The sequence below is a fragment of the Anolis sagrei genome, chromosome 1 (assembly GCF_037176765.1).
Source record: "Anolis sagrei isolate rAnoSag1 chromosome 1, rAnoSag1.mat, whole genome shotgun sequence".
Classification (NCBI taxonomy): Eukaryota; Metazoa; Chordata; class Lepidosauria; order Squamata; family Dactyloidae; genus Anolis; species Anolis sagrei.
Window position 1 is genome coordinate 206,087,804 of NC_090021.1, and position 24,722 is coordinate 206,112,525.

At 39.8% G+C, this 24,722-nt stretch overlaps 1 protein-coding gene across 1 annotated transcript in view; it reads right to left on the bottom strand.

The window, feature by feature from the left end:
• Window positions 1–3,538: 3,538 nt before the first annotated feature.
• KIF5C (kinesin family member 5C) overlaps window positions 3,539–24,722 on the bottom strand; it is a 101,320-nt gene continuing 80,136 nt past the window's right edge. Inside the window, exons 16-26 of the mRNA XM_060776445.2 lie at window positions 24,484–24,672; window positions 24,236–24,353; window positions 22,628–22,704; window positions 20,841–20,950; window positions 19,830–19,931; window positions 17,420–17,480; window positions 14,755–14,826; window positions 13,527–13,631; window positions 11,722–11,938; window positions 11,060–11,158; window positions 3,539–9,249 (exon numbers count right to left, since the gene is read on the bottom strand). Of these exons, the coding sequence (XP_060632428.1) occupies window positions 11,067–11,158; window positions 11,722–11,938; window positions 13,527–13,631; window positions 14,755–14,826; window positions 17,420–17,480; window positions 19,830–19,931; window positions 20,841–20,950; window positions 22,628–22,704; window positions 24,236–24,353; window positions 24,484–24,672 (1,143 nt within the window). The 3' untranslated portion in view covers window positions 3,539–9,249; window positions 11,060–11,066. The remainder of the gene's footprint in view (window positions 9,250–11,059; window positions 11,159–11,721; window positions 11,939–13,526; window positions 13,632–14,754; window positions 14,827–17,419; window positions 17,481–19,829; window positions 19,932–20,840; window positions 20,951–22,627; window positions 22,705–24,235; window positions 24,354–24,483; window positions 24,673–24,722) is intronic.

Here is a 24,722-nt window from a genome sequence, read left to right on the forward strand (position 1 = left end):
CAGCATGTAGCATTTGGAAATTGCTGGTGGTCTCCCACTGAAGTACTAACCAGGGCCAATCCTGCTTAACAAGATCAGGCAGGCTTTGGAAAATATAGAAGTAGTTTTATAACCCACTCACCTGTCTTTATGCAAACTATTCAATCAGACCTGGGAATTGTTGGATTACAATTTGCAGTAATGCATGCCAGCATAGTTAAGGGTGAGGAGTACTGGGAGTTGCAGTCCCCCAAAATCATAGTTGGAAGAGACCGCATGGGCCATCTAGTCCAACCTCCTGCCATGCAAGAAAAGCACAATCAAAGTATCCCTGACAGAGGTTGTGAGGTCTGTTGGAAACTAGGAAAATGGCTTTATATATCTATAAACCCATTTTCCTGGTTTCCAACAGATCTCACCACCTCTGAGGATGCCTGCCATAGATGCAAGCGAAACGTCCGGAGAGAATGCTTCTAGCACATGGCCATACAGCCCGAAAAACCTACAACAAACAGAGTAATTCTGGCTATGAAAATCTTGGGCAATACATTATTTTCAATGGTGCCTTCAGTATCTCACTTTTAAGAAACTCCCATCCATCATCATTAACTCCCTTCTCTTTTAGTATTCCTTTCCAAACTGAGTAAACTGCACAGTTTTCACCTCTTCATTAACTGGACAGAACCAAGCAGTTGCCCTGTTAATTAAAAGAGAACTACTGTAACTGTGTTGGTCTTGTGAGGAATGAGAAATCATACCATAGACAACAAAAATCAGGATCAAGAACTGTCAGGCCATGTAAATGTGCCAGAAATGGTGATCTGGAGTCGATATGGCCAGCCACAGAGTTACCTAAGGGCTGGAGGTTGTCCACACTGTATGCTCCTCAAGTCAGCCTAATGGCTGGATGGTGTCCTGTCTAGATGGTGCCTGCACAGCCCAGTAAATCAGTAATGGTTCAGTGCTGTTGGATCACCACCTTTACCTTCCCTACCAATCTGGGAATAGCAATGGCCACCATGTGTTTGCAGTGCAGAGTCCTATGTCGCTGCTGTCCCAGTTGACCCACAAAGCCCTGCTGGAAGTGAAGCTATCTCATTGATGGGTAGTGTGGGCCTCTGTGGGTCAACTCCAGCCCCATCCCACATAGAGATACTAAAAACGAGAGAAGAAAGCTTTTGTTAGTACAAGTAGATTTTTTTAAAAAAAACTGTCTAACATGTGGGATCAATATGGACTGGGGGGTCTCATGAGCTTTCTTCTCACTCCCTTACCCAGGGAGCGCTCTATAAACTATATTGAAAAGTAATCTCTTAATTGGTGTAGTAGCTGCTTCAGTTCACAGGAGAACTTCACCAAATACTTCTATCAGTCTGTCCTCAAAGACTCTTGAAATGACATATATGTGGGAGAAAGGGGGGGGGCTTAGGGTTTAGTTGTGGTGTCGGTGGAGATACTGGGCTGGTTTAATGCTTATGCATTCATAATTCCCTAGAATATGCAGATTCCTTTTTATACCTTCACAGCAAATATTTCATATGTGTTACCATCAAAGAGAGACAGGCAACAAAATGAATGAGTGAAACCCCTGCTTTATCTCATTAGTCTCCCAGTACAATGTTAAGAGATTTAAGCAAGTATTAAGGGAACACGGGAAAAGAGAACAGTGAGCTCATTAGATCTGTGGTAAGAGCCCCCAGTGGTGCAATGGGTTAAACCCTTGTGCCGACAGGACAGGGAGTGGGATGAGCTCCCATCTGTCAGCTCCAGCTTCTCATGCAGAGATATGAGAGAAGCCTCCCACTGGATGGTAAAATTTCCTGGCAACGTCCCTGCAGGCAGCCAATTCTCTCACACCAGAAGCGACTTGCAGTTTCTCAAGTCACTCCTGACATTAAAAAAGAATCTGTGGTATAGCAAACCCACTATTTGCTGCACCCATGTTACCTTAGTATTTGATTAAATCTCTTAACATTGTACTTGGAGGAGCAAAATGTTCCTTTAAGGGTCAATAGTAGAGAACTGCCATATTAGTCTGATCCAAAACCAACATCTCAAATGCTGAGGTAACTGAAACTAATTTAATTAAACGATTTCACAGTTCTTGGTGTTTGTGATAAGAAACTAATTTCCCAGTTGCCAAAATGTAACATTATCAAATTGATTTTCAAAGTCTCTGCAAACTCCTAATGTATTGCTTGAATCTTGGGGGAGACAGATCTAATCCTGCCACTTTTCAGCAGAAGACATTATCCAGGGGCATCAAGTTTGTTTGGCTTTTCCAAATATGAAGGCTGTAATTCATAGCCATCTTATATCAGGTTGTGATGGTTGCTAAGCAAGGATTGCCATTCAAAATGTTTGTAAGCTTGAGCTTTGTGCAACTTGCAGATTCCCACAGAAGAACGCAGTCACATAGAGCTTGTCTTGGGATTCCTACTGTGTCAAAGAGAAACAAGCAAGGAAAACTATATGCTAGATCAGTAATTCTCAACCTTCCAATTCTGCTACCCTTTAATACAGTTCTCATGTTGTGGTGACCCCCAGCCATAAAATTATTTTTGTTGCTATTTCACAACTGTAATTTTGCTACCGCTATGAATTATAATGTAAATATGCAGGATGTATTTTCATTCACTGGACCAAATTTTGGCACAAATACCCAATACGCCCAAATTTGAATACTGGTGGGGTTGGAGGGGGGGGGGTTGATTTTGTCATTTGGGAGTTGTAGTTGCTGGGATTTATAGTTCGCCTACAATCAAAGAGCATTCTGAACTCCACCAACAATGGAATTGAGCCAAACTTGGCACACAGAACTCCCATGGCCAACAAAAAATACTGGAAGGGTTTGGTGGGCACTGACTTTGAGTTTTGGAGTTGTAGTTCACCTACATCCAGAGAGCACTGTGGACTCAAACAATGATGGATCTGGACCAAACTGGGCATGAATACTCAATATGTCAGCTCTTGGCAGATTTTAGAACAAAAACAAGCTCACAAGGAAGATTCCTTGGATACACGTTTAATTCGATCTTACCAAAGCAAAGTAAAAGCTAGTTCTAACTCTGTTCCCGCCAAGTGGTTGTATTTTACCTATCCGCCCCATGACCTCCTACTTTATCTTTTCTAATGGTTACATTCAATTCCCACAGAAGATGCAGCATATCCCCCCCCCCCCCCATAGTCCAGATGGCCCTTATCAGACTCCAGCATTTCACTCCCATACTGTGTCATGGAGTGGATGAGCGGCTTTTATTGATTAAGCTTGGACAGACGCATCCTGACACAATATGCCCAAATGGGTGGAGTTTGGGGAAAACAGACCATGCCATTTGGGAGTTGTAGTTGCTGGGATTTATAGTTTACCAACAATCAAAGAGGATTCTGAACCCCACCATGATAGAATTGGGCCAAATTTCCCACATAACCAACAGAAAATACTGTGTTTCCTGATGGTCTTTGGCAACCCCTCTGACACCCCCAGGGGTCCCAACCCCCAGGTTGAGAAACACTGTGTTAGATGAATGATGATCACTGATTCCAAACAGGACACAAATGCTAGTCACTGGAAAGTTTACTTCCATTTTATTTCCACTTTAACAGTTCTTGGATGATACATCATGCAGTCTGCCAGTGTATCCATACATTTTAATAGATAGTATTTCAGAACCAAGATCAAAAGACTTATCTATGGGAAAAGGAAGGGAGTTCCAGGTTTGGTGTTATAGTTTGATTTATTACAACATCTTTTCTAACAGTGGCAGTTTCTCCCCAGGTTGTGACCATCAGAAAAGTACCCACGTTTCATTTTTTATCCCCCTAAAACAAGCTACTGTACAGATACGTCGATCCCAGAGAGTACACTTCTGGAGTACACATTACACACTTTACAAACTAGACATGTATACTTCTACAGAATGCCTGAATTCCTATTGTTCTTTCTTCTACTATTAAAAGTGTTTCAAAAATGGCAGACACAGAAGTATTTAGGAATAAGACACAAACTTGGGAGTGATATGGTGTAAGGGTGCTTAAGACAGAGAGTTGTTCAGTGTGTGTTTAGCTCCATAAAGGCATTAAGTCAAGCTAATTTTCAACACACAGGAGAGAACATCATCCTGTAGGCAGAATTTTAAAAATTGTGGTGTAAATGGCTAGTTTATACTTGGAAAGTGTTTTTGAATTCTCTTGCCCCAAAGAGGTGTGAAGGCAAAAGGCACAGTCCATTACAATCTGCATAACCTCTGCTTCAATGTAGCTTGCTTGGGGAACACACACTCACAGCACTTTCTAAAATAGGGACAGTTTCTTTTCTTTGAGGCCATATGAAATTTAAAGGCTACTTCGGGATTTGTGGTACAGTATGACCTCAGTACCCACAGGACTGATATATAGGTTTTACCTATCTACGTCTGACAAAATAGGCCTTCTCTAAGAATTTTCTAGATCTTCCAGGTGATTTTATGGCATGTTTCCAATGGAAGTTATCACAGAGTTGCTCTAGAGGACCTAACAAATCCTGGATAAGTTGCCTAACACAGGCGACAATGGGGGGATTCACCAGGAATCCGTGGGGCAGTGGAAGAACCCGTCACCCCACAACCTGCATTGCCTGCAGTTTCGCCTTCGCTGTCACTTGGGGGAAAGCATCGCTGCTCGTTGTGAGGACCTCATAACCTCTGAAGGTGCCTGCCATAGATGCAGGCAAAACGTCAGGAGATAATGCTTCTAGAACATGGCCATACAGACCGAAAAACCTACAACAACCCAGTGATTCCAGCCATGAAAGCCTTTGACAATACACAGATATGTAGTTACTGGCTTCACATGTCAACATTTTATTTGCCATCTGAACAAGAGTGATTCATACACAGTCAATTTTTCATGTTGATTCCACATTTCTTTTGGATTTTTTCTTTCTTTCTGGTACAACTGTTGAAATGAATGACATTTAGGACATCGGGATATTATTCATAGAATATCTAGAGTAAAATTTACTCAAAAACTAGTTGTTTTATAGGAAATTGGAAAGATTATTTGTATTGGTATAAAATGATCAAAAATTATTAAACAAGTTAGGGATAGAATCAGGGTTCCACAGAAAATAAATGTCTTCTGAAGGGTTCTATAACCAAAAAAGTTTGCTCTAGGGCTACTCTATAATAACTTCCACTTTAAGTCAATCATTTCAAAGGAGTCACCATTATCCATAGTTTCCTGTTTCCACACTAAGTTCAGGAATAATTCCCCCATGGAAACAGAGGTCATACTGTATTTTCATAACCACAAAGCCATGTTTATCATCATTTAGATTTTAATTCTCAAGTAAATTTTCTAGTTTCCTACATTTTCAAGTAGACATCCCCCTAGTCACTGAGATATGTATGCAGCAAATAAAGACTATTCAGATGTTTTTTTTATAAACAAATAAATTTTAAATTATTCCAGTTTAGCAGATTTAAGACAGTCCATTCTCTCACATTTGCTTGGCAAAATACATCCTTAGCAAACATAGTTTTGATCTTACCATTTGTCCTAATGGGAAAAAAAATATAAAACTCAATATAAAGTGTACCTGAAGATAACTGTTTTGGAAAGTAAGGGGGGGAGGGACAACTGACAATTTGAAAAACCAAAGAATGTCACACAGCAATTCTCCCTAACTAGCGTGGCATCTTCACTCATCAGAAAACAGGTGTAAGTCTTGTTTTAAGCAACTTTTCCTTTCAAGATGAAAGAAGGAATTTTTAACATTTAAAAAAATGCAAGGAAAAAAACCCTCAAAAATGTCAATTGTATAGCAGAGATGAAATTTCTATTTTAGTGTACAAAAATACTGCAAAAATAGTGCTCTGAAAGTATGCTAAAACTGTAACTGAGAAATCAGATTTGTAACTCAGATGTAAAAAAGTGACTCTTAGCAGCAAAATAAGACTAAAATGTGTGGACATATTAAAAATACAGCTTTGTGGACTGTAATGCATCACACCTTTTGAGCATTTCACAGAAAAACTTGTCTTCTCTGAACCAGGATGGAAAACTCAGTTCCAAGGCTTCAAACACCAGCTAGGTGAACTGACTGGCTGATCAGCAACTAGCTGTTCAGGGCATTTATCCTTAAAGAGGCATTAAAGCTAACCTTCCCACGCTGCTTCAGAGACTCGTATGCAAAACCACAAACTTTACAAACCAGGATACCGTCACTGTACCCAATTCCCATTCATTCCTGTGAAGGCTGTCCCATGTATAACATGCTCAGGGGAGTGCATCTATTCTGCTGAATTTTTATTTTGATGAAACACCAAACAGTGTAGAAATAGGCAATGGCTGCTCAGCCAGACAAAAAGCTACAACAAAAAACACTACACAATATGGTATGCATTCACCCTTAAGACCTAGACCCCATCTATGCTGCCACATGATGCAGTTTCATAATGCAGTTCAACTGGATTAAATGAGTCTACAGTGCCACACAGTGCAATTCAATGAAGTCAAACTGCATTCTGAAACTGCATTATATGGCAGTGTAGATGGCGCCCTAGTTTGTATGTTATAATGCAGACTGTTTGATTCATTCTTTGTAAGGCTGGTGTTACATGCTGTTTTAAATGCAATATTTAGACAGTTCCTTATGTAGAACGCTCCCAGTGCATACGGTTTCTCAAACGCTGTTCCACAGAATGCAAACCAAAAATAAACAACAAAATCATACTGCGGTGTCAACGTAGATGTTAAGACAGCTATTTGGAACAATTCCCAAATAGCGGAAATCATTTCAGGCAGCCTTATTGTAGCTACTACAGCATTGAAACTGGCAATTAAGACCCCCTGATGTAGAATCGGGATTAACAGGAGGCTTCCTGGCACTTACATGTGTAACAAAGAGGCTGGCCACATTAATTCCAGGTTTGGATAGAACAAATTCACATTTCAGTTTACTGGCAGTGCATATACATGTATATGAAGAAGAAAAACAAGATTTACAAAGAAAACCCCAAACTGAACAGAATAAATTAAACAAGGAGAAGCAATCTTTCATTAAATACGTATGTAACAAAAACGTCAACCCCTAACCCCACACATAGTGCAACCCTTAATAAATTAAACAAAACCTGAATATCTCTGCTACAGTGAGAGCTTCTAAGCAACATTGGAACAAAATGTCTGGAAACAGGTCCCAGTTTTTCCAAAGTTTTTGGATCAGATTAATATTTTTAATGGCTGGCATTCACTCCTTCCACTGATGCAACTCCCAATCTATACCTGGCAGAAAAGAGAGATTAGCTGGGCCCCATAAGCAAGATGCAAAGAAATGGTGTCTTAGCTGTTCCAAGATCTAGACTATCCCAGTGAAACTCTGAGATACTCTCTTTATAGCAGCATAGCCAGTCGCTGCTGAAACACCTCTTACAGCCCCATTCCCTACTGTGCATGGGTGGCGATGCAGCGTGCCTTCAATACATCTGCATTAGGTCCTATGATGGTGGGGATCAATGGCTCAGAGTAGTTTGTGGTAGCTACACACGTGGAAGTATATGCTATGCCAAACCATGCTGGATTGAAGTCAAAGCTTAATCCACTAAATATGTTTAGAAGCTCTCAAATGTACCATTGACTAATATATCTATCTATATATACATATAGTCACAGCAGCAACCAGGACTGAATGAATGTCAACTTCAATGTTATCCTTTGAAAACCCATTTTTCTTTAGGTCCATACATTTTAATGTGCATCATAATAAATGTATATGTGTAACATGACAGAAACACAACAGGCAGATTTAAATGGCAGATTTAAAACCTGCCTACATAATATATTGTATTTTCTCTGGTTATGTTTGCTTTCCATAAAAAGAAAAGAAAACCCACTATCTGTCATGAAGAGAGAACCTAAAAGAAGTCTGTTTATCTTCCTATTGGTTGAGTGAGCTAAAAGTATTCTATCCCTGGGCAGACTTGCATATTGATCAGTTCCAGCATATATTGTTTTACATTTCAATTTCAAACAAAAAGACACCTTCCATCTTTATCTCCGTTTGCACTACACACTACGCATGTATACTTGTTAATGCTGATCACCCTCAAGAACATTTTTGCATTACTATATATTGCTATCTCAGCTTTCTGGCTTATAATGGGTTCTTTTGAAATTATAAAGAAATTGAGTTGGGAAGGGCCAAACAGAGTTTAAACTAGTCTTTAATTTTAATTTGAGCCACATTTCTATAGGGTTATTGGAATTTCTGACCAAAGGAAACATGATTACAGATCAAATTCTACATTATGAGATTTGATTACGATGGGGTTGCTAAACTTTAGGATCTACAACTACAACTGTGGCCAGTTTTTACTCATCATTGAAAATTAGCAAAAAATGTCTTGGTAGTCACCTCTGGTTTTCATGTCCTCCTTCTTAAAAAATGAAGTTATGGATAATGCTAAATCAGCTTATTTAGTGGATTCCTGTAGTGATTTGGGCTGATCTGGGCAACGCTTCTCCCAAAGGTATTTTTTACAAAATATTTAAGGAATTTGGGGGCACAGAAGCAGCAAAAAGAGGGAATTGGGGGGCAGCAATCCGCCTGCAGGCCACACTTTCCCCATCCCTGACCTAGAGCTATACTAGTAAATTCCTCTACTTTCCTAGAGTTTGATATCTACCAAGTCCAAAGATTTTATCAAGATATTAGAAACACATCTTCGGGGATTTTTATTTCTTGAAAGCATGTTAGATGGATTGGGGTTTTTTTCAAACCATATAACTGCACACATCCTCTCAAATATAAAATAATATGCATATTATACAGGAAGCCAGAAAATCATGACGGAACACAATCAACTGCTTTTGGTGGCACTTGGTTGTTGAATGGTTCATTCTCTGATGCCAGTGTTGTGTGGATGCAACAGAGTCCTTCGGAAGAATGACAAAACAAAGAAGCAAATGTGCCAGGATCAATGCCCCAATCCAGCTGGCACAATATAGTCAAACATGGTCAGTCAGTGATAGAGATTGAGCAGCAGACTCCTACTGTTAGCCGAGGTGCATGTGTTAGATACACTGTACAGGATTTTAGAAGAAAAGTTGCGTTTGAGGCACACTTTCTGTACACATGGAGATTCTACAAAGCTGAAAAATTCTGAAACGAGTGCACTGCAGATGGCTATAGGATGCATACAATGAACAGATGTACAGATCCAATCCAGGGAGGAAAAGATCTAGTGAGCTGATTATGAGTTTCCATATGCGAAATGGAGCCTGGCCTGTCTGGGGAAGAAAAAGTTCAAAATATGTTAATTCCACATTCTGAAAAAATAATACACACATACTGTAACTCTTAAATAAATTGACCTATTGAAAGTTCTATCCAAATTAACTTCACAGCAGGAGTAGCTGATGGGATTAACAATGAGAACAACCTTCTATAAGGGGAGCAACCTGCACCAAGTTCTCTTTTGTATGTTTTGATAACACCGCCCAATCAAAAAAAATTTCTTAGTGTCTTGGTTTTTAGGCTTGTTCCTGGGGTTAATTTGGGGCACTAAATCAGAAAATTTCATTGGATGGGCTGCATCTAGTTCCTTAAATATGGTTCTCATTATTTTCTGTGGGCGAGCAGATAAGGAGTGGTATACTCTGGGGCGTTAGTTGTGAATTGATGGCAGCTAGTTTTATCTACAGATGGTCTGCGTTTTTAAAATTGTGTTATTTTATATTATATTATATGGGTTGATAATTTCTAGGTGATAATTGTTTTGTACTCATGTAGCATTTACTGTATATACTCCAGTATAAGCCAACCCGAATATAAGTACACTGAGGTACACTTTTGTTAAACTAGTTTAAAAAAGAAACCAAAAAAGAAGGCTTTTACTTCAAGTGTTTCTTTTTTCATTTTAGCTTGTCACAGATAGGTTTACAACTCCATTTATTTTGGGTCTTTTTCTATTATTGTTGGGTAACAAATTGCTTCCTTTTATGCCGTTTCAACCCTAGCTAACTCAAAATGGTTAGCACTGTATTAGTCTCTGCCTTGGGGTTTCTGCGCCTGTTCTGCAGATATGCTGTTGACTCAATCCTTTTTATGCAGATTGCTGTTTTAAGGCACACAAAAGAGGTAAACACATTTTCATGTTGGCCTGAAAGATCCTCAAGTGGCACTAGCATAGAGGCTGTTTACAGAGCTTTTGTTACAGATTCTATCATACATTTTCCAGTTTCTTGTGAAGTGCATGTTATTTCATGGGCAAGACCAGAAAAAGAAGAAAAGAAATATTGCTGCAAGACAATCATATGAAAAATACAGCAAACTATGATCACAATATAGAAAGCAATATTTAAAAAACACAACTACCAAAGTCGGGGAAGATTTAATTAAGTCATCTCTTGACACAAGACAGTCTGAATTCACATATGGCATACAAAAAGAGAGCAACATTTATCTAATGTTGTTACTAGACATGTGCATTCAGGGTAAACTTTGTCCCTTTGTTGGGGGCCCCGATCCATTTTTTGTAAGCCTCCCAAAATTAGGAGGGTTGGTTTTGGTTCTTTTGTTTTGGGGCCCCATTATTTGGGAGGGAGGCTTCCAACCCACTGGCTCCCCATCCTAGCATGTGTTCTTCTTACCTGGTGCCTGCCATTTCTACTGTAGAGTAAGAGGCGCTCAGCTGTAGACACTGGCAGGCATGTGTACTTTCCGAGCCTGCCGGCATGCCCCACCATACACCTTGGAAAGAGAGTGCATGTGTGGCAGGGCATGGAGGCAGACTGGGAAAACATGTGTGCCTGCCAGTGCCTGCAGTCAAGTGCCTCTTAGTCTAGAGTAAGAGGCACTCAGCTGCAGGCACGCTCCAGGCCTGCCTGCACACCCTGCCACACATGCCTCACCACACTCTCTGAGAGTGTGTGTGTGGTGAGCCATGCAGGCAGGCCCGGAGCATGGCTACAGCTGAGCTCTGGGCCTGCCTGCCTGCACACCCTGCCACACACTCTCTCTCTTTCCAAGGCAAGATGGCACAATGAGTTGCTAACTTAGAAGCACATACTGAGAACACCAAGATACCCCTAAGCTCACCTTATATTTATTTCATGTTGTGATAATATCCTCCTCCTCGAATGGCATGAATGGCTGTTGGAGAAGATGCTGGATAATGTCCAGGGCGTATTGGCTTGGCTGCAAAGATGATCAGAATTGTTTAGACAAGAGATATTTCACTTTCCATTTTATTTCAAAGCTTATCTACTATTTTGCCTTCCCGCAAAAACCTCCACAGCTAAGAGTAAACAGGAGGTAGAAGAAGTGCAAAAGCTGGCTGGCTCCTTTGTTACTTGGTTGCTCAGCCTGCCTCCTCTGGGGTTGAAGTGTTTCTGATGAAACACTGAATTGCTCCCAGTTGGAAATTGCTCCCAGTTGGAAAGGAGGGAAGGTAGATGAAGACTAAAAGGAAAAGGCTGGATGACTCTGCTGTCACTCAGCTGTTCAGCCTTCCTCCTCCCCTCAGCAGAGCAGCCCTGTGACAGGGAATGTGCCGGCCCATCCAGCCAGCCTTTGCCTGGGCTCCCCTCTGGTGCAGGGAGGAGTTGGGCTGAACAGTCTTCAAGCCTTTGTGGGTTCCCTCTGAGGGTATTGCAGGCCGCAGTGACTGGCAGACCACAGTGAAGAACCGCCCTGCTATGCTTTCCAATAAATGTAGTGCTATGTTTTTCTAATCACTTCTCTCATGCAAGAAGACTTACCGATCTGAGCAGAGTGTGCTCTCCTTGCCATGTTCTTGGCTCTCACTGCCTCTTTAATGCGATCTACCTCCTGCTGGTATCGCTTCCGGTCCCGCATGGCATTTTCTTTGGCTTCCTTCAATGCACTCTCCAAGGCTTTGACTCTCTCTGCTGTAGCCCGAAGTCGTTTCTCCAGCTTAGGAAGCTCACAGCGAAGATCTGCATTATCACGAACCAGCTTTAAGACATTAAAAACAAGGGTGATGCTTAGCCAAAGGAGAGAGGGGGCAGGTTTAAGGGAAAGAATCCCAAAATACAAAAAATATGCTGCTGATCAAAGTTCTTAACTTGATGGTATGGTTCATGAATTCCAGTATTTCACCCTCTTCTCCAGTTTCTCACCCATATTAAAACTGCAACACAGAGTATTGCAAGAAGAAGAAGGAGAAGGAGAAGGAGGAGGAGAAGGAAAAGGAGAAGAAGAGGAGGAGGAGGAGGAGGAGGGGGAGGAGGAGGAGGAGGGGGAGGAGGAGGAGGAAGAGGATGATGAAGAGGAAGAGGAGGAGGGGAAGAAGAAGTCACTGCCAAATAGAGGGGGGATAGATTAAATGTAGCATAATATATTAAAGTGTTCTATTTTCCATATATAAATTTGGTGGATGTCTAAACTGGAACAGTGTTTGTAAGGTGATCTGTTTGGGAAAAGATGGAAAACTTATTTAAAAAATAAAATAAAGACAACATCTTATTATTTGAGACCTTTTTCTTCCTTTTATATTAGTTTTCCTTTTGTTATCCTTTGTATAAAAAAGAATAATACGCTAATTGTAGGTTTTGATAATCTATATCTCTGGTTAAGGGGATGAAGATTATGAATAGTATTTAAATTGAAGAACTCATGTGAAAAAGATTTTAGAGTCCTCATGGACAAGTTAAACATAAGCCAACAATATCATGCGGCAGCTTAAAAAGCCAATGGGATTTTGGCCTGCGTAGATAGGAGTATAGTGTCTAGATCCAGGGATCTAGACACTATACACTGAAATTGAAGACAGATGTTGACAAGCTGGAAAGTGTCCAGAGTAGGGCGACTAAAATGATCAAGGGTCTGGAGAACAAGCCCTATGAGGAGCAGCTTAAAGAGCTGGGTACGTTTAGCCTGCAGAAGAGAAGGCAAGAGGAGGCATGTTGGCCATGTACAAATATGTGAGGGAATGTCATAGGGAGAAGGGGGCACACTTGTTTTCTGTTGCCCTGGAGACTAGGACATGGAACAATGGCTTCAAACTGCAGGAAAGGCAATTTCATCTGAATGTTAAGAACTTCCTAACTGTGAGGGCTGTTCAGCAGTGGAGCTCTCTGCCCCCAAGTGTGGTGGAGGCTCTTTTTTTGGAGGCTTTTAAACAGAAGCTGGATGGCCATCTGTCAGGGGTGCTTTGAATGCATTTTTTCTGCTTCTTGGCAGGGGGTTGGACTGGATGGCCCACGAGGTCTCTTCCAACTCTATGATTCTAAGTTAAGATCTACAACCATCATTAGGTAAGTTGGACATGAATGCTGTTTTGGTGTCCCTCCCCCTCTTCTTTGCACTTTGTCTATTTTCTTCTTTGTCTACATAGTTTTTTTTCTCTTTTAATGTCTTAGAAAATGTCTAATTGCTTTGAAAGAAAAGCTGTGTGCTAATAGCAAGGGAAGCTTGCATTGTTGAAATTTGCTCTGGGGCTTTTTATTCCCCGTCCACTTTCTCCAAGCCTTTCAATACCATGTTGATCATGCAAGAGTGTCTGCCAATGTGGGTTAACAAGCAACAGCAGTAAGAACCCCACCTGTTTGTGAACCTTTGTAAGTTGTTCAAGATTGTTTTCCAGAAAGGAGATTTTCTGCTTCTGAGCAGCACTTCCACCACCATCATCACTGTCCAATTCCACACTCTGTGCAGGAAAAGAAAAAGAGTTAGATCCAAGCATCTAAACACAAAGAAACACATGGTATTTGAACATTAACTACCAAAAATTCATTTTCCATCTCTCTGACTTTCTTTAACAAATTTTTGTCTATTTTCCTGATTATCACTCTTAAAAGAGATTTTTCAAATTACATTATAGCAAATAAAGGTTTTATGACCACATTGATGCTGAAAGTGATTTATTTGTTGTTATTTTACAGCAGTGGTGCCTCCAAGTGTTTTGCACTTTAATTCAGGGATCTAAACAGCTGGAGGACCAAAGTTTGAGAATCTTTATTTTACAGGATTAGGATTCACTGTGAGCTTCTTCAAACACCTACAACTAAGAGAAGAAACATATCTAAGTTGAATGTGAACTCACAATTAGAGAGACTCACATCTAGATGGAAACTTCACTATTATGAATGATGGAAAGTTTTGATTCCTGCTTTAAAGCTACAATACAATTAACCAAAGCAATGGAATTTCACTGTATTTTCCTTTAAGAAATAGTGTAGCTGAAGCCATTTCATGAAATTATAATAAAAATAGATTGTAAATATTTTTTTTCATGTCAGGAGCAACTTGAGAAACTGCAAATCGCTTCTGGTGTAAGAGAATTGGCCGTCTGCAAGGACGTTGCCCAGGGGACCCCGATGTTTTACCATTCTGTATGAGGCTTCTCTCATGTCCCCACATGAGAAGCTGGAGCTGACAGATTCGAACCGCCGACCTTTCAGTCAGCAGCCCTACCAGAACAAGGATTTAATGCCACCAGTAACTCCTGATTTTTTTTAAAAAAAAAAATAGAACACTAGTATTCTTCTAATAATGATAAAATAAAATAAAAGTTATGCAAAAGTTTTCTCCTTTTTTGTTTCCTAATTCCCTTACTTTCTGATCAACTTTTTTCCCCTCACCTCCTCTTCTTCTTTGCATTTTCAAGAGACTTAACTCTTAGCACTTGGATTATTTGTATAAAACTAAGATATGTTCACACTTTACTGCAATACATAGGTACTCTATATAGCATAACAGAATTTTTTGGAGAAAACAAATAAAAAAGCATGTCTCCTATTCTATTATACAATGTTTGCACTGCAACTTACTTTTTTTACTCTGGTGGTGAGGTCCTGAACAAAGAGTCTGCGTAAATTATGGAGAGTCTGGAGTTCTCTAGCCTGTAAATACATACATATACAGACACATGTATATATTTTTTAAATTACCTTAAAGAGATCCATTTCAACTAAGCAATATAAAACTGTTATATGTGCAGTCTTCTTAATGGCAATATTTTAAATACAGTGTGTGTGATGTGAGTTTTCAAGTTGCCTGTTGATTTATGGCAATCCCATGAATTTTATAGGGTATTCTCAGGCAATTAATACTCAAAGGCGGTTTTGCCAGTTCTCCTCTCTGAAATATAGCTTATGATTCCTGGGATTTGTTGACTGTTCCTCATTCAAGGATTAACCAGACCTGTCCCTGCTTAGCCTTCAAACTGGGTCTCATATAGAAAGACAAGAGCAAAACAGTATACTGAGTGGCGTATGGAGTACCACTGATTGTATCTACAAGAACTGATCTCTGATAGAGGAGGCACCTATATAAATTAATGAACATGGTCAGCCTTGACTGTGCTAACCATATTTGGAAGAGCAGATCAAAGTGAATAAGGATTTCTTTCTTTCTTCCTCCCTTGCTAGTCCTCTCTGGGCAAAGGCAAGGATAATATTCTCTGTTCTGATCATCTCTCTAATGGGTTCCCTGTGCCATTGTCCATGGAACAGGGCCAGAATCTTCGAACACACAAACTCTATTCAAGCATGAGACGGTGTGTGGCCTCTTGGCAGGATGCGGAGAAGCAAAGATGTGGGGGTGTGGGGGGTGTGCCAGTTCCTCCATGTGTAAAGGGTGACTGTCGGTTGCACAGAGCCTTTTGTATGCTGAATTTATCTGGGTAAATCAGAGGTCTGGGGGGGGGGGGGTAATAAACATGGAGATATAGGGAATATAAGTATCATGCTTATCTCTGCTCACTTCCCCATGCACATTTTCTATGCGTAATCAGAAATACACAGCACATACTCATCAATGCTTGGGTATAGACTTGGCACTGTGTCCAAACTGTGTGTCATTATAGTCTTGTTTAAAGATGGCAGAACCTGGAAACTATACACATACCTGGGTTGTTGTGTGTTTTCCGGGCTGTATGGCCATGTCCCAGAAGCATTCTCTCCTGACTTTTCACCTGCATCTATGGCAAGCAGCCTCAGAGGTTGTGATGTCTCACAACCTCTGCGGATGCCTGCCATAGCTGCAGGCAAAACATCAGGAGAGAATGCTTCTGGGAAATGGCCATACAGCCCAGAAAATACACAACAATGCAATGATTCCATCCATGAAAGCCTTCGACAATACATTATACACATATCACCTACTATACATAATCTGGGAGGGATAGCCAATACTCCAGAGGACAGGAGCAGAATTCAAAATTATCTTGACAGATTAGAGATGGGCCAAAGCTAACAAAATAAAATTCAACAGTGACAAATGCAAGATACTCCACTTAAGCAGAAAAAAATGAAATACAAAAATACAGAATGGGGAATGCGTGGCTCGAGAGCAGTATACGTGAAAAAGATTTTGGGGTCCTTGTGGACAACAAGTTAAACATGAGCCAACAATGTGATGTGGTGGCAAAAAAGCCAATGGGATTTTGTACTGCATCAATAGGGATCTAGTGTCTAGATCTAGAGAAGTCATGCTCCCCATGCTCTATTCTGCCTTGGTTAGACCACACCTGGAATATTGTGTCCAATTCTGGGCACCACAATTGAAGAGAGATATTGACAAGCTGGAAAGTGTCCAGAGGAGGGTGACTAAAATGATCAAGGGAGGGAGAACAAGCCCTATGAGGAGTGGCTTAAAGAGCTGGCTATGTTTAGCCTGAAAAAGAGAAGGCTGAGAGGAGACATGATAGCCATATGTGAGAGGAAGTCATAGGGGGGAGGAACCAAGCTTGCTTTCTGCTGCCCTGGAGACTAGGACGCAGAACCATGGCTTCAAACTACAAGAAAGGAGATTCCATCTGAACATTAGGAAGAACTTCCTGACTGTGAGAGCCGTTCAGCAGTGGAACTCTCTGCCTCGGAGTGTGGTGGAGGCTCCTTCTTTGGAAGCTTTTAAATAAAGGCTGGATGGCCATCTGTCAGGGGTGCTTTGAATGCAATATTCCTGCTTCTTGACAGGGGGTTGGACTGGATGGCCCATGAGGTCTCTTCCAACTCTATGATTCTATGATCTGTTTATTTATGATTCATAAATATTACTCAAATCCAATTGTTTCCTGAAAATTAATACTCTCAAGGGAAAGTGACTAAGCAATATAAAGCATCAATATAATGAGTATCATTTTTATTATACAGAATGTCATAGCTAATGTTCTTCATATTACATGTTGAGCCCATCAGTTGCAATCCCCATCCTATAGAAGGCAGTAGAGAAGCTCACACCATGTAAGGTAAGTTCCACAGAACTTGACCAGGCCATTGCCGTCTACTTTTCACTTAAGGACACCAGGTTCAAAGCTCCACAAATAAAACTGTATACTATTTTTTTTAAAAGCGTTACTTGAAAGAAAACTGTTTTAGAAAACACTTCTAACCACTGCCTTTCAGGATGGGCATAATAAAATATGGGAAATACACAAAACTGCCAAGTTGGTTCCTTGAAACTCTTTAAGTGTAGATTTGGTTCAATACATACCACTGTTTCTTCCAGTCCTTTCAGATCTTCTCTAGCTTGTTCCCTTTTATCATTAAGCAATCTAGACCAAGAAAACATAAGCTGCATTTGTAATAAGGCTCCCAAGAGAGAAAAACTAGTTTATATATTATCGAAACTCGGTAGTCATCTTCTAGCATCTGGAACTTCTGCCCCATTGCAAATACAGTCTCGACTAGGGTGGAGGACCTGTGCTTTGGCTGATCCTTCAATGTTTTTTACTTATTATTACAACAATCAAATTTGGAAAGCATAAGACTGAGAAGAGCTAAACTGTTCCAGTGTATCCCTGCATTAGGAACTTCAGCCAGCTGGCAGGCTGATCTCTAGCTAGTTATATTAGCAGATGGCCTGGAAAATGTAAGAGGTGGGCAGTCATTCTCCCAGTTTTCAAACAAACAAAGAAACAACAACACTCAATCCTTCTCTCAAGGAGCAGGACACTAGAGCATGGATTACCCCTGTTTAGGATTTGAACTAGCAGTGACATCTTGCAGAAGCATAGTACTATCAACTCAGCCTGTGATTTCTCTTTTTAATGGCTAAACACAATACATTCAGATAAATAAATGAAATACAGATTGAGCATTCCTTATCTGAAATCCAATTTTTGTCCATGTGATATTGTCCATGTGGGTAGCTGAGATAATTCAATGTGCACAAAACTATAAAAAGTATTATATAAAATTGTCTTCAGGTTATGTCTCTAAGGTGTATATGACACATAAACTAATTTTGTGCTTGGAATTACTCCCCACCTCCATTATGAAAGTACCATATATACTCAAGTTTAAACTGAATTTTCAGCCTTGTTTTAGGCTGAAAAAGTCCTCCTTGGCTTATGTTTGTCGTTGTTCATTCGTTCAGTCGTCTCCGACTCTTCGTGACCTCCTTGGCTTATACTCGAGTCAAAATGATTTATTATTATTACCAGTATATTTATTATTTTACTTTATTTATTTATTATTACATTTACATTATTTTACTCTATTATTCTTTATTACATTTATTATTTTACTCTATTATTATTACATGTATTATTTTGCTCTATTATTTATTATTTTTCTCTATTATTATTACATTTATTCTTTTACTCTATTATTTATTATTTTTCTCTATTTATTATTATTACATTTATTCTTTTATTTTATTTATTATTGTTGTTATTATTACATTTATTATTTTACTCTATTACTATTGGAAGGATACTTAAGCACATTTACATTGAAGAAGGTTAGAATAATAGTTTAATCAGAGTTTGAGTCTTATCTTAAATTACAGTTTTATGTGAATACTCAAAAACATTTAACCTACTGGTGCCTCAATTAATGTAATTTACCAGTAGCTGCTGAATTTCCCACTCTCAGCTTATACTCAAGTCAATATATTTTCCCAGGGTTTTTTGTTTTTGTTTTTGTTTTTTGTAAAATTAGGTGCCTTGCCTTATATTCAGGTCGCCTTATACTTGAGTATATACGGTATATGTAAATACAGATTTTCTAAAAAAAAATTAAAAACCCTGAAATCTCCAACACTTCAGGTCCCAAGCATTTCAGAGAAGGGATACTCAACCTCTCTACATTTTACTTGGTCCTTCCTTGGTTGTACATAAATGCACACCATAGATTGTTCTGTGATTACTCAGTCTTCACTGGTCCCCTTTAGGAGTCTCTCCTCTACTAAGCCTGTTGCTTGCTGAATAACAGCAGTAAACAAGCAAGCAAAAGGCACTGTGAAGAAAAGAGTATCACCTGCCTTCTCCTTCTATACAAATGGAGCTACTGTTACTGAGAGGACTTTCCAGAAAGATGGAGATGAGATAAGAGCCAGTGTGTTGCAATGGTTAGTGGCCTGGCCTAGAACTTCTGAGATTTGGGTTCTAATCCAAAGAAAGTTCACTGGGTGACTTGGACAAGTCACTATGTCTCTTCTTAATCTGTCCTGCCTTTTGTAGGGAAGATGAGAGTATAGCAAGCCATACTGAGCCCCAATGAGGCTAAATGGGATATACAGGAAATAAAGGGATACAGATATCAATCAACAATGGATGCCGTGATGCAAAGGAGAATAATGAACACTGCAGCTTCAATGACTACCTATCGATGCCAGTCCCAGATGCCATCTCCACTTTTTAAATGCCCTGTTTCAAAAACAAATACAATAGCTTTTTCCATGCACTTTCTGGACACCGATCACTCAATATTTTTGTTTTGTTCTTCGGCTGAGTTTGGCAGAAACAGAACAGGGCATGCATCCATTTTCATTATATTTCTGCCCAGGACAGGTCAGCCAGGGAAACAAGAGGCAGGCTTAGCCCTAGGCGCCGGGAATGGCTGCCCTGATGGGATGGGAGCTGTCAGTCATAGTAGAAGAGACATCTTAGTTTATTTACATCAGCTTTTCCAGCTTCTTCTCCCGTTCTTGGTCTTCAACTTTTAATTTTTCATAGTCAGAGCTCAGTTTTTCTTGTTCCAGTTGCAGCTTCTGGTTCATACTGGGGAAAAAAGACTCGGAATCAAAATGATATTGGAAACCGAGAGAGAAAAAATCCTGCCTTCAAGTGGGCCTAGCAGTTGCATCAAAATGACTCCATAATAACTGGGTGAGGAATTACATAGATAAGAGCATACATATTTTGTCCTTTAATTTACATTTTAACAGAAATGACTCACTGCAATGGTGTTAATAGGGTTGACGTCATCCTGTGCTGTTACTAATGATACTACGCCTATGAACCTCTTCACATACCACACCATTATCAATACTGCAACTAAAATACCAGAAAATGTAACAAACTCAGTGACTATTTGTAAAAAAAGAAAAAAAACTCCAACACAAACAACAGTTTATCTTTGTTGCACATCTAGATGAAATCATTTGATTAAAATTATAATTATAATTGAGTAATAACGATAGTTGTGACCAGAAGACATGAATATTAAAAGGATCAAAAAGTAAATAAACATAGGGTTTTGGCCTTTCATATATAATGATATAGCACATGCAAGCTGGGCTTACACAAATGTTTTTATGGTTATATCTAACTACAGGAATATTATATTTGTAAAAAAAATGCATTTTGCTGAAACACAGATGGCCATGCTGGTGTCGCTCCCTTTGATATTATTACCAGTGCCATTTGAACTGGTTACAAAGGTAATACCATAGATGTCCTGCACACTCAGAAATTTTTACAGATATGACATACTGCAATTCCTACTTCATATCTGAACATTGTTTATCTAATTGATGTACGTAAATAATTTCCTTCCTGCATTCCAATATTCCTTTAATCTCAACCATTTCAAATATTAAAATTCACAGAGGCTCGTTAAAGAAAATTATGGAATGTCCTGGGAGGGGGGGGTGGAAAGCCAACCAGGAGGCACAAGGGTGTACTTACTCTCTGATTTCATCAATCATTTTCTGCTTCTCCTCAATCTCATCTCTCAGCCGAGACAGCTGCTTCTGGTGAGCTTCCCTGTGACTCTCCATCTGCTGTTCCAATGTCTTCTGTTCAGAGATGAGGGAATAAGTGAATAAATAATATGAACCTATCTTCCTTTTTAAAAATAATAATAACTGAAATTGTTTTATTTTGTATTCTTATTCAAAATACTGTCAACTTGGTTAAGAAGTGGTAAGCCCCCCCCCCTCTTTTAAAGCAGTGGTTTCCAACCTGTGGTTTGTGGATCACTAGTGGTCCCCAAGAACTAAAATATAGTCCACGACCTCACCAGTACTACACCATTGCAACAAGAGCGACTACTCACGAAAAGTAGTCAGCCACGAAACAAGCCACCTGACTGCTACTTCTCCTCCTCCCTCCCCCAAGTGAAGCCGTTCCATGTGGTATGTGGAAGTGGGGGCGCCTTGGTATCTTCGTTTTTAGGCCTGTTCCTGGGGTTATTTGGGGTGCTGATTCAGAAAATTGCATTGGATAGATCACATCAGCTCTACATTATTAAATTTGGTTTTCTGTGGGTGAGTAGATAGTGACTACTGGATGGCATATGTTCTGTATCAGAAACTAGAGCTGATGTGGTCTATCCAATGCAATTTTCTGAATCAGCACCCCAAATAATCAAACTGAATCTGATTCATAACCCTTTTGGTACTAATGTTGGAGAGTTGACCCTGGTCAAAGTGGTCCCTGGTTTTAAAAAAAGGTTATGAACCACTGTTTTAAAGCTATTTTGTGAGTACATGCTTTTTTGTCTGTTTTCTTCAGACTGGAGATTCCAGCATGCAGTGTCACAGACTAATTAAGCTTTGATAGATTTAAAGCCTCTTTGGATTTGCAGACAGTGACTAACTCTAGTCAGCCCCAGTATTAGATATGTATATTGATTTGTTGAATGCAGCAGTGGAAACTGTATGGCCTGCAGGTCACATGCAGGTTGCAGAAGGCCTTTTGTATGATCCGTGGACTCTTCATTTCTTCACACTGAATTTTTTAAAAAGTGTAGCCTGCAGTCATATCGGAGGGGAAAGGGTAAATGCAACATATTCCTCCTCTACCACTCAGGTTATAGAGTTCGCGTACATAACACACATGATTTTAGAGTGCAGTTTAAGATCTGGTTTATAGTGTCTTAAACCATGTTCCATTTTTCTTTTACACTGCACCAGCAGTCGAACTGCACTGTACAAATTGCCATGGGGCTTCTCTTCACATATTCACATCCCACGCACTCCATAAAAATATGTCATTAAAAAAATTTCTGTAATACATTCCATCATATCATATTTCAGCCCCTGAGTACTTAGCCTTGTAATCACAATTTCAAGAACATGAATTGGGAAGGGACGTGTCGCATGTGTGTGTGCCCCTTGCTAGCACTGAGTCCAATTATAAAAGCAAAGTGAAATGTACTGCAACTATCCACTGCTCTCTTCTACTGCAAACCTGCCTCTCCTTTTCATGTTGACATGAGATACAATGCATTTGCATGAAGCACAGTCACCTCTCTACCGCCTTACAATCAGACCATGACATTTATGGGCTATCAGATCATAATGCAATTTCTTAGCACAGGGAGAGATGCACTTGATGTATTGTTTAAAAGGACAGAATAATATGCACACCTCCAAACACAATTTTACCCAACAGATCACTCTTGAGAACTATTCATGATAGCAGGGCTTGTAGAAACACAGAGCTAGAAGAAACCTTGGTGAATATGTTACCTTCATCTCCTCTGCATCCTGAAGCAAGGTTAAGTGTTCCTTCTCTTTATCTTTGACACTGACTTCGTGCATTTTTTCTGTTGACATAAATAGTACAGCTAAGCAACTTTTGTTTAATATGATACAATTTTAACAATATACCACCAAATTCAGTTAAGATTCTGTGACTGGACGTGTATTTCTCTTGGCCTTTTTTTTTACCAGTGGCAGCAAAATAGAAGGGAATCAACTTTCCACAATGACAGCTCTTTTGATGGAATAATGTATATATTGGCCACATCTAGCCTACCCTCTTCCAGATGCCATGGATATCTTCTCCAGTGCCAATCATCTTACCATATATATTATTTAAAGAAATAGAGCAGGAACCCATAATGTACTTAAACTAGATCCCACTGCCCATTGACAGAACTAGAGACCTTTCTCCCTTCTGTAATTCTTGCTAGACGAGCCAAGATCTTTATAAACGTTTTCACAGTACACAGAGGACTAAAAGGGAGAAGGGGATTGCTGATTCATGTGGATGCAGTCGGACCTAGCTTAAGTACCCCGTTAGATGCTGGACATAACAATCTGTCTATGGTTCCCAACCCCTGGTCCTCAAGGTGTTTTGGACTTTTGAAACTGAAACTGAAATCCCAATCATCTGGAGGATGAAAGGTTGGAAACCACTGCTGTATGTGATAAAGTCATCCTTTTCCCACAGTGCACCCAATAGCTGCTGCTAATTCAGAATGTAGAAAACATTACAGTTGATTTCTGAGCTCAACTCAGAATATCAGAAGCAGTCCCCGGCATGGATCCCTAGAAATTTGAACAAGTAAATGCCAATAAACATTGAAAGGTAGGACACAAAGCTAAGGAAATATATAAACTAACAAGCAAATGATTATGTGATGAAACAATGTACAATTATTGCGAATGAACTATTTTAACATAGCTGCCAGGAACAGTTTGAGTTCTTAATTTTATCTTCACTGTACCTGCTTCCACAGAGTTCACACACAGTTGAGTCAAATGACAGAAGATGTTCAAACAGTGTATTTATTTTACTCGGAATGAACTAGCATGTCCAACGTATCTTGCCTGGCTCCAACAGCACTGGACTCTGAATTAAGGTTGAGATTTAACTAATTTGATTTTTTTTTTTTAGAGTATCCTTATTCTAGGAAAAGAAAAGTGACTGCAGCTTCAAATTGGAAGAGAAAAGCTTCACCAAAGTTCAGCATCCATTGCTTGTGAAAGAGGAGAGGAAATCCACACATTCTATCGTTGGTTCCCCACATATGCAGGTTTAACTTATTAGAATTTGATTATCTGTGAATTTGATTAATACGTTCTTTCTAGGAATCACTATTTCCTATAGCATGACTCTGGAGATTTCTAGAGAGAATACTTCTATAAGCATTGTAGGTCCTTCAGCATGATTATATGGTCAATGTTTGGCTGAAACTGACCATAGAATCCTGCTGGGGAACAAAGATGTGGTCTCTCGGGTACAAAAAAGTAATATTTGTCACTTTTCCAGGAGTCTTGCAGAGGAAATCCCAACAAAAGCCATGGGCCTACTGCATATGAAATATTCCCAGACCTTGAAAACATTAGTACCTTGAGCACGCAGTTTGGCCAGCTCTTCACTAAGTGAGTCCTGTGACTCCTCCAGTTGCCTTCTCTTCTGCTCCATATTCTGCATGTAATCTGTGAGAGACTTTATCTTGGCTTCATGCTTTGAAAGAGAGCAAGAAAACAAACAAGGAAGCAAAGGGGCATATGTTTAATGAAAAAAATTGAAGCAAATACAAAATTAACCAGTGGGAAGGTCTGGGGGTGAGAGAAAGAGGATGATAATCAATAACCTGTGAGATGAGAAGCTGGCAACCAGCAAGCTCTCTCTCGCTGGCATTCATCTTCCTATTGCAGTCTATCTGGGCACTCTCCAGTTGCTTGCTACGGTTCACCAGAGATTTCACCTCCGACTTCATCTTACTGATGTAGAGCCGTGCCATGGTAAACTCCTCTTCAATCACTCCATTCACATCCGCTAGCTGAATATGAGAGCAAGCATCGTACAGCATGTTTACCAATAGATTCCACT